The sequence below is a fragment of the Schistocerca americana genome, chromosome 2, assembly GCF_021461395.2.
Source record: "Schistocerca americana isolate TAMUIC-IGC-003095 chromosome 2, iqSchAmer2.1, whole genome shotgun sequence".
Taxonomy (NCBI): Eukaryota; Metazoa; Arthropoda; class Insecta; order Orthoptera; family Acrididae; genus Schistocerca; species Schistocerca americana.
The window spans coordinates 712,010,462-712,020,445 of record NC_060120.1 but is presented as its reverse complement, the minus strand read 5'-3'; the positions used below and the strand labels follow the sequence as shown (position 1 = coordinate 712,020,445).

Below are 9,984 nucleotides of genomic sequence, written 5' to 3'. Positions count from 1 at the left end.
TATAAACAGTGGCCTGCTATTACTGACTGATAACATTTGTACAAGAAAGCAGTTTTACTGCTGACTAAATGATTGACAAGAAATTCTCTGGCTTCTCTAAATTAATTTTTAAGAAACAGCAAAGTTTTATGGCAATATTTGGTACTAAAACTTCTATAAATATCAAACAGTTCATAAAAATTTTAATTAATTTTGTACAATAATAGCAATATGCATTTGTCACAATTTAGCTTAATAAATTCTTATCAGCTCTTAAAGAGAAACATTTGGCAGCAAATCTTAAATGTTTGTTCTTGTACACAAAATGGATATGCTATTCTGAATTTCCAGTCTTGTGAGAAAAATAATTAAAATGAGGAATGACAAACAATAAATTACTAATATCACAATGGTTTCTTAGAAACCATGAATAATGAATGAAAGACAAAAAACAATAGTCTTTATCTAAGAAGTACTATACTTCATGCAGTACTGCCACTCAGTTTTCTTATAATACTATGAAGTAACAAACTAATAAGTGGCAGTATCACATTAAAAACAAAATAATGTAGAGATTTATTTTTACAGTGAATAACTGATATTTAAAAGAATGGACAGCACAGCCACAAACATGTCAGTTAATACATTTCATTTGCTTCCAACTGATATCCAAGAACATTAAATATCAACAACAATTAAAAAGAGTCTACAACAGTCTCAATAAAAACAAATCTGATATGTAGGTCAACAATAAAAAAAATGGACTGAACAACTGTTCAGATAGGAGATCAATGTATACACAAATGATACAGTAGTTTATATTCAACAATATCTTTATCTGAAACATTTTAATAGTAATAGTTCTCAAACACAAAAATTGTGTCAGGTGCTATTGAAATTTAATGTAGCATAGTCACTATATGAATTCTGTTACCTTGCTCTGAACAAATAACTCTAATAAGAATAAGTCATTACAAATGGATGGACAAATGAGGAAAGGAAATGATAGTGAGTGGAACACCTCTTTGTGAAGTGATATGTGTTAAATCACAAGTCCATAGAATGCCAAGTATTTCAAACACATGTAAGCACAGTTATATCACTATTTGCTTATCAAAGTCACAGTATGGACTTAAAACTTCCTGATCTTATCAAATTAATTTGGGCATTCTTTTATCATGTTGCATACGAAACTTCCCATGTTTGTAGTCACAGCAGAATATATTTGGTAATTATAATCACAAAAGTGTGATAGTACCTTAAAAGTTTCTTGACACATATTTCAAACTGAGTACATAGCAAGGTTAAAATAACTTGTTTAAATTTCAAATGGGAAGTTTGTTACATACTGTGTATGTGTCATTCGCTCTATTTTTATTACTCTTGAATCATTTAAAACTGATAGGTTATGATATTGAAGTATACCATACCAGTGAAGTGAGTTACAATTATCATTTAAGGATCCTCACTGTAGTTGAATTACATACACCAAAATAATGATTACTGAATAAATGAGAAAAGTTACATGTCAAATATATCTTGAGTTTATCTACTTAAGTGAGGAAAATAACAAATGATGCATCTTAGATTTTTCTACAACCATCATCATCATCAACAACATCTATTCATAGTATCTGTTTTTGTTGAAATGTCATGTACATTATTCTCAGATATCAATCTGAGATGAGAACGTCATGAGGCAACTCCACTGAAATTGTGTGACTAGATCAACCCTTTCCCATACATGCATCCTTAAAATTGGATGCATTAAATGGTGCAAAGTAATCCTCATGCAGAAATCTGATTATGCTCTCAATTGGACAGAGTTGCCTTTGGCGGCAGAAACTTGTATGTGGTGTGAGATCTCGCCCATCACCGACCAGCCGCAGGAAGAAATCACGGGCACGAGGCAGAGTCTGATGAGACTCACGATCACGACCACGGTATACCTGCAAAGTAAGTAATAAAATACGTGATATTGTCCCACTGGGTTCTAACATGACACACAACATACTCTCGTCTTGCTTACAATGTCTGTAATGATTGTATTTTAAAATAAAATTCTAAAAATATTAAGTTATAAGTTAAGCATATATGTGGCACAATGACTGCAATAAATTTCATGTGACAGGAATAACATCATGTTAAAGTATCAGTTATGCTGCCTCTTCCCCTCTTGCAAGTAGTTGCTGTAATAGTGAACACGCTATGTAGGATGGGTAGACAGGTAGTAAGGATAGCTTATGGTGGACACTGTCTGACTTTTTTTGTTGTATGTGCCAGCAATAGGTTCCAGCTGCCGTAGTTGAAGGAAGAGGTGCTTCAAGATGGCGTAGGAGTAGCAAATGTGCAGCAGACTCTGCCCATGAGTACTGAGGCTAGGAGTAACACAAATGTTAGGAAGAATAAAGGACTGCTGGTAGGCAGCAATCCTGGGAGGTGTGGTCTCCACCTCTCCCAGGATTGCTGCCTAACAACAGTACTCTCTTCTTTCTAACACCAATTACGGGAGAAGTTTGGGGAATCAGATTACCAGCATTTTCAAGCCAAGTGTTTGGTTGAGTCAGGTGACTGATGATTTAAGGCATTTGTATAAGGATTTCACAAAAGACAATCGGATAGTGATAGTGGGTGGGTCAAGAAACAGCCTGGATACAGATAAGGTGTACAACATAAATGGTGACCTGAGTAAGCTAGCTGCCCTTATTAGTAGCGTCAATGTGAGCATGGCTGAGCTGCTCCAGCGGTATGATCAGCCTTGTCTTGGTAGTGCTGTATGTAGAGCCAAAGCATTGCTAGAGATGGTACCGATAACTGCTCACCATGTACATACTGCACTGGTACTGGTGGAGACTATCAGGAGCAGGACACTGGGCTACAATAGGCATAGTCTGCACCTCAACATGACTGGGTAAGGAAGGTTGGTGAAGTTAATGAGAGAGAGTATAGCACATGGGTGTGGAGCTACACATGGTCAACTACCTGTTATGATGGGTAGGAGGATTAGGCCTTTCTTTAGGATAAATCATGACAACAGATTCCCTTACCTTAATGGTGCCTCAACTGCTTTAGAGAGTTCTTCATGTGTACATGAAAGATAGAATGGAGTGCACAAACTGCACAGAAAATTGTACTCAATTCTCCATTCTTCATCAGTCTATTAAGTTCAAGAGTGTTAAGTTGAAGTTGAATTACAGTATTTGAACAGTACAGTGATATGCATTTCAGAGTACTACTGTAGATGCAATGAGATACAGCATAATGCTAACATCACTTGAATGTGCAAGTTGCTACTGTAGAACTGTCTTAAAGGGCAGGGGATCATATATTTACATCACATTTTACAGCTAGAGAAGATCTGATCACAGTTAGTGTAGAGAAAGGTTCTGAATTGGCAGCTGTTGGCTACACAAAACTAGACATCCACAAAAAGTTAATCGTTCTGTGCATGTACCACTCACCTACTTTCTTCAACAAATTGATTATAACATGTGAAAACATTAATACTAACATAGAGGCTGAGGATGAAATTAATAATAATTTCTGAAACATTCTGAACACTTCTAGCATGGCACAAATGGTAAACACTGCTACTATGGTATGAAAAGTTCAGATACATCTTAAATAATATACTTACAGACACTGACAGGGAAAATCTTAAATAGTTACAAAAAAGGCTTGGCCTCTCTGATCATTCCTGCCAGATAATAAAGCTAAGGGCAGGTTTGGTAAAACCCACAAAACTGCAGACCTACAAAAGGATCTCCTCAGGACGTAAAATACATATTTTGTCTAGGACATTCATAAATCACACATGTGGTGAAGGGTATACGAAAAACAATGTAGATGCTAGTTTCTCTAAATTTTGCACATTGTTAAAATTAATTTTCAAGGAGACATTTCCAAAAGCAGCCATTTCAACAGCAGCAGCAAAGGAAATAATGGTTAACTGCAGGTATTAGAAAGACACACAAATTTCTCAGTTCTGTACAAAAGCACTACACTAAAGTACTATTCCAGAGTACCTAGATTGCTACCATAGGTGCAAAAAGATATATAGGAGGGTACTGCTTGCTTGGGGGAGGGGGGACAAAAAATAATGCAGAAAAAAAGAAAAGCAAAATAGTGTGAGATGTCATAACACATTAAACTGGAAAAAGAAGACATAAGTATAATAACACAAAAATCAAAGATGGGGTTAGAAGAATAGAAACTCCTTGAGAATTGGCAAATTATGAAAATGACTATTTCTCTGGTAATGAGTAGAAGTTGTAACAAAATCTTTCTAAAACACATGTAGTACCCCACAATAACTTGCACAGAAAGCACAATGATGTTGTTTGTCACAACAGAGATTGATGTCTGGCCATCCTGATTTAGGTTTTCCGTGATTTCCCTAAATCGCTCCAGGCAAATGCCGGGATGGTTCCATTGAAAGGGCACGGCCGATTTCCTTCCCCCTCCTTCCCTCATCTGATGAGACCAATGAGCTTGATGTCTGGTCTTCTTCCCCAAGACCCCAACCCCAGCCCAACAGAGATTGAAGTCTGGAAGACAATACAGAAATTAAATGAAGGCATGCATAGCTAGCATAGAAGCCCCATTAAAAAACATAATAAATGAGTCCTTTAGTTCCAGGATTTTTCCAGAGTACATAAAACATGCATAAGTTGTGCACTTTCTAAAGAAGGTAATATCAAGAGTATTAAAAACCACAGGACAGTTTCACTACATCTACATTCTCAAAAATTATGGAATCAATCATGAAAGATGGACCAGTGAGTTACATGAATAAATATAATCTTTTTAAAGAAGCAGATTTGGTTTCCCAGATGGAAGAAGTACAATTTTGGCCATTGCAGAGTTCACAAAAGTGGCATTTGAAGCTTTTGACATGGATGACTATGTTACTGGCACGTTCCTCGACTTGCCCAATGCATTTGACATTGTTGTCCACAAAATATTACTAAACAAGTGAGAAGCACTAGATGTAAGAGGAATAGCAAATGAAAGGTTCTAGTCTTTCCTAGAAAATAGGGTGAACAAGTTAGACAGTCATACGTCTGTTGACAAAAAATTTTTAGTTAAATATCTACCACGCAAGAAACACGAACATAGGCAACCTCTGGTCGGCATACTGGGTCGTTCTGTTCTTAATATATTATTATTACTATTATTGTTATTATTATTACTATTATGAGGTATTCTGCTTAGTGGCAGGTCCATGTTTTCGTACAAAGAATTTATAATGCCAATATTCCCTGTCTCAGCTTCTTTCTTCAGTCTGCTGTATATCCTTCTGTCTTTCATGTCATTCAGGTGTTGAATTCTTCACCTTCCTGTATTTTCTTTGATCTTCCCTATGGTGAAATCATATATGAGCCACTCATGTCTTTGTAATGTGTCTGACCCAGTTGGCCTTCCTCTGAAGAACTGTATTCAGAATAGCTTTCTTCTCGCCTCCTCTCCTCGGAACATCATCATTTGTCAACCAATCTGTCCACATGATATTCTCTAGTCTTCTCCTGCACCACATTTCAAAATTTTCCAGATATTTTTTCTCTAATTTTCTCATAGTTCAGCCTCTGTTCCATTCAGTCCTCTTCTTGTTGAATGTGGCTTTGGCTACGCCAATTCTTACTCAGATTTCATTTGTGCAGTGGGCATCCTTTGTCTCCAAGGTTCCCAAATACTTGAACTGCATCACATTCTCCAGTTCTCAACTGTTGACAGTTATCCTCAAAGGTTTCGCCCACTTTGATACCCACATCACTTTTGACCTCATTCCATGCCACATTACCCTCAAGTGTCCAGCAACTGGTTCATTATGTGTTGAGGTAATATACCGTATATATGACTTTCCAAACAATATTAAAAAAAAAAGAAAAAAAATTCTCTTTCTTGATGACAATAACATCAAAGTCATTGATAAAGAGCCAGAACTCTTATCAGAGGAAGCAAATGAAACCCTCAAGGATGGCTATGAAAGGGCAGTATGTAATAAATTAACAATGAAACATAAGGAAAACAAATGGTGTGTATTTCAGCGTAAAGATGGAAAACAACTCTGTCACATTAAGCATAGTTGATAAGTCTATGGAGTTTGTAACCAACATAAAGTTTTTAGGGATGAAAATTAATTATCAATTATTATGAAATGAACAAAGTTTCTGGCAGAAAGAATTTCATCAGCAGTTTGTAACAGTTAATGTCTTGTGGTAACATACTGTTCTTTTAAAAAGAGCTGTAAGAAGTGGTAGTCGGGCTCACTGCAAGAACAATTTAATAAACTGGGCTTCCTTATTGCACCAAGTGAGTACTTCTACCATTCTGTCCTGCAAATCAGAAAAAATATTACTAAACAATGGAAAATTCAAGCTGGAATAATGACAGTATCATGAAAAGGATAGATTGCTACTCATCATATAGCAGAGATGTTGAGTCACTGACAGACACAAGAAAAAGACTGCTAAGCAAGTAAAAGCTTTTGGCCCTCAGGCCTTCTTCTGAATTAGACAACAAACTCGCACTCATTCACGCAAACACAATTCACGCACACATGACCACTGTCTCTGGCTGCTGAGGCTAGACTGTGAGCAGCAGTATGTGATGGGAGAAGCACCCTGCATGATGAGAGTAAGGAGGAGGATGGGGTGAGGAGGGGAATGGTAGGAATGGGGTACAGTAAAGTGCTGCTCGTAGGAGCATACAGGGATGAAGGGGGTAGAGACAGGATAGGTCTGCTAGGAACATGACACTGGTGGGATTCAAGGCATGTGCAGTACTGGAACTGAAACACGGAATGTGATAGACAGGTGGAGGATCAGGGCTAGCAAAGGTTGAGACCAAGAGGAGGAGGGGGGGGGGGGGGGGGGGGTTATGGGAAGAACATGGTGCAAGAAGGGTTCCAGCCTGCACAATTCAGAAAATTTGGTGTTGGTGGAAAGAATCCAGATACCACAAGCTGTGAAGCAGTCATTACAATAAAGCATGTCATGTTGGCCAGCATGATCAGCTACTGGATGGTGCAGTGGTCCTTTGACCACAGTTTGGCAGTAGCCTTTCATGTAGACATACAGCTTGTTAATTGTTATGCCCTGTACAGTGGTTGCAGCTAAGTTGGTAGTTCACTTGGTTGCTTTCACATATGGCCCTTCCTTTGATGGGGTAGGAGATGCCAGTAATATGACAGGAGTAGGCTATTCCTTTGTGTCCATACAGTATGTGGGAGATGGTAGGTGACTGGGGAGACAACACATGAGAGTTCTGTTTCTGCAAGACTGGGAGAGTAATTTTGGTCTGCTAAAACCTTAGTGAGACCCTTTGCATATTTGAAGATGACACATCACTAGAAATGGGATAACGAAGAGTGGATAGGTATATGTACATGGAAGTATGATGTAGCCATCCGTGAGGTGGCAATGACATCAAGGAAGGAGCCTGTTGGGCTGAGGAGGACCAGGTAAAAATGGGAGAGAAGGTATAGAGGTTCTGGAGGAATGTGGATAGGATGTCCTCACCCTCAGTCCAGATCATGAAGATGTCACTGATGAATATAAACCTTGTGAGTGCTTTGGGGATCTGGTTGATTAGGAAGGATTCCTCTAGATTGTCCATGAAAAAGTTTGCATAGAATGGTGCAATGTGGGTGCCCATTGCTGTATCACGGATTTGCTTGCAAGTGATGCCTTCAAAGAAGAAGTAATTGTGAGAGAGGATATAGTTGTTCATAGTGACCAGAAATAAATTTACAAGTTTGGAGTCTGTTAGGCAATGGGAAATTGAATAACAGAAGGGCCATGGGCTCAGGAGTGTGGAGAGTTGGTGGAGGAAAGGATTGTCATCTTTATAAATGAGGGTAGGTTACATGTGACAGGCTGAAGGTGTTAGCCCACAAAGGCAAAGATTTTCTCTGTAGGGGCACAGAAGCAGCCACAATGGGGGGTCCTGAGTGGTTAGATTTATGAATTTAAAGGAACATGTAAAAGTTAGTGTGGAGAGTGGTGTAGGATAGTTAGACTCAGGAGAGAGATTGTGGGACAGATATAAGTATCTGAAGAGAGACTGGAGATCCTGTTGGCTTTCTTGTATGGGGTTGCTATGGTAGGATTTGTACGTGGAAGTGTCTGACAACTGTCAGAGGCCTTCCACCACGTAAACTCTGTGCTTCATAACCACAATGGTGGAGCCTTTGACTGCAGGTAGAATTATAAGGATCGGATCAATTTTTAGGTGGTGGATTGCAGTCCTTAAAAGCCTCAGTTCCACAATAATATCAGTCCTTTCCAAAGGCTTTACCTTTTGACCCACTCCCAAGCTCATTCATGCTGCTCTTGCGTAAGTCCTTCTATCCTCCCCCAGTTCCTATAGTGAAAACACTTTTTTACCACTACACCTACCAGTCAGACTAAATACAAAACCAACACAGTCCAAAATCAATTTCTCCATATAGATGTGATCCATCCCCACTGCTCCCAAAGCATCCCTGGTTAACTTTATGATTTTCCTAACCTTCAATATTGCCTCACCATCATCCCCCAAATCCCTCAACAAGAAACCAACCTCATATTTGCAGAAAAATCAGCAATCCACCACCTGAAAACAGGTCTCAACCTTGTAATCCTACTTGCTGACAAAGGCTCCACTGTCACGGTTCTGAAAAATAGCCAGTGGAGAGACTCTGCCAGCTGTCATATACTTCCACCAACAAGGCTTGCCACAATGACCCCCATATCCCACATGTTGATTAACAATAAAGAAACACTGCTGTTGGCCACAATTACATTGAATTTATTTATCTCTAACTATTTTGGAGCCATGGCCCATCTAACTGCAGCATACATCTATTACACACTGATACATATTCACTGTATGGCTTTATGAAAACAAATTACACAATTGTATGCATTGCACACTATGTCAACAATTTGTAATTTGACCTTTTTGGTAAAAATTGTCTTGCTCATAAATTTAGAAACATAGTATGGTTCGAAGAAAATCATATGGATTTGCTGAACAGGTCTGTGTAGTGCCACGGTCTGAATCCCCACTGAGCATTTTAGGAGAGAACTGAAGCTTTATCATGTGCCACAGCAGTATGCCCAAACACTGGTCTTTTGGAAGGGAGGAAACTAATTCTGTCTTCAGTGTCACTTATATGTATTGTGAAGACCTATAAATTAAATTCTGCAATAGTAGAAAAAGAAAGTACTACATACTATTGGTATGTTTATTCTTCTTCTAAACTCCCACTCAAAGAATTCTTCCACGCAATTAAAATGGTAACTACCACTTATGGATGTTGCAATGTTTATTTATTGTGGCTGCAGTTTTGAAGATTTGTCATTTTCAAGTATCATGAACGCAGATATGTGCACATTGCATTTATGAGATTTGCCAAAAAGTGTCAGTTGCATTGAATTGCAAATGCAATATACTCTCCTGACAAAAAAAGTGAAGACCTAGAAAATGAAGAGTGAATGAAAGAAAATTTTATGGTTTGAGAGGATAAATGTTATTTCAGTGCTTACAATATTGAGTAAAATTTACAAAGAACTTGGCTGTATGAGCCCATTTTTGAGCCCACTTATCAGTCTGACACCCCTCTTCTGGCCTGGATGTATGCACCGATTCAGTTGGGAAGGGTATCATAAAGCTGTTGTATCCTCTCCTGAGGCAAACTGGTTCTCATTCCTTCTAATTTGTCCTTGATATTCTGGGTACTGGCACTGGCATGGAGTTGACATCTGAGCTGGTGCAGCACAAGTTCTATGGAGGACAGGTATGGGGATCCAGCTAGTCACAGGAGAATCTCAGCATCACATAGACAGTTCTTAGAGACATGTGCCATGTATGGATGAGTATTGTCTTGTTGAAAAATAGCACAATAATACTGATGCACGACAGGTAACACATGAGGATGCAGGATGTCCATGACATATCATTGTGCCATCAGAGTTCCCTCAACACTGCCAGCCACGACCCGATGTCATATCCGATGGCTTC

At 38.6% G+C, this 9,984-nt stretch overlaps 1 protein-coding gene across 1 annotated transcript in view; it reads right to left on the bottom strand.

The window, feature by feature from the left end:
* Positions 1-229: 229 nt before the first annotated feature.
* Positions 230-9,984, bottom strand: part of LOC124595232 (2-phosphoxylose phosphatase 1) — a 116,222-nt gene continuing 106,467 nt past the window's right edge. The window contains exon 7 of the mRNA XM_047133890.1: positions 230-1,928. Coding sequence (XP_046989846.1) covers positions 1,707-1,928 — 222 coding nt within the window. The 3' untranslated portion in view covers positions 230-1,706. The remainder of the gene's footprint in view (positions 1,929-9,984) is intronic.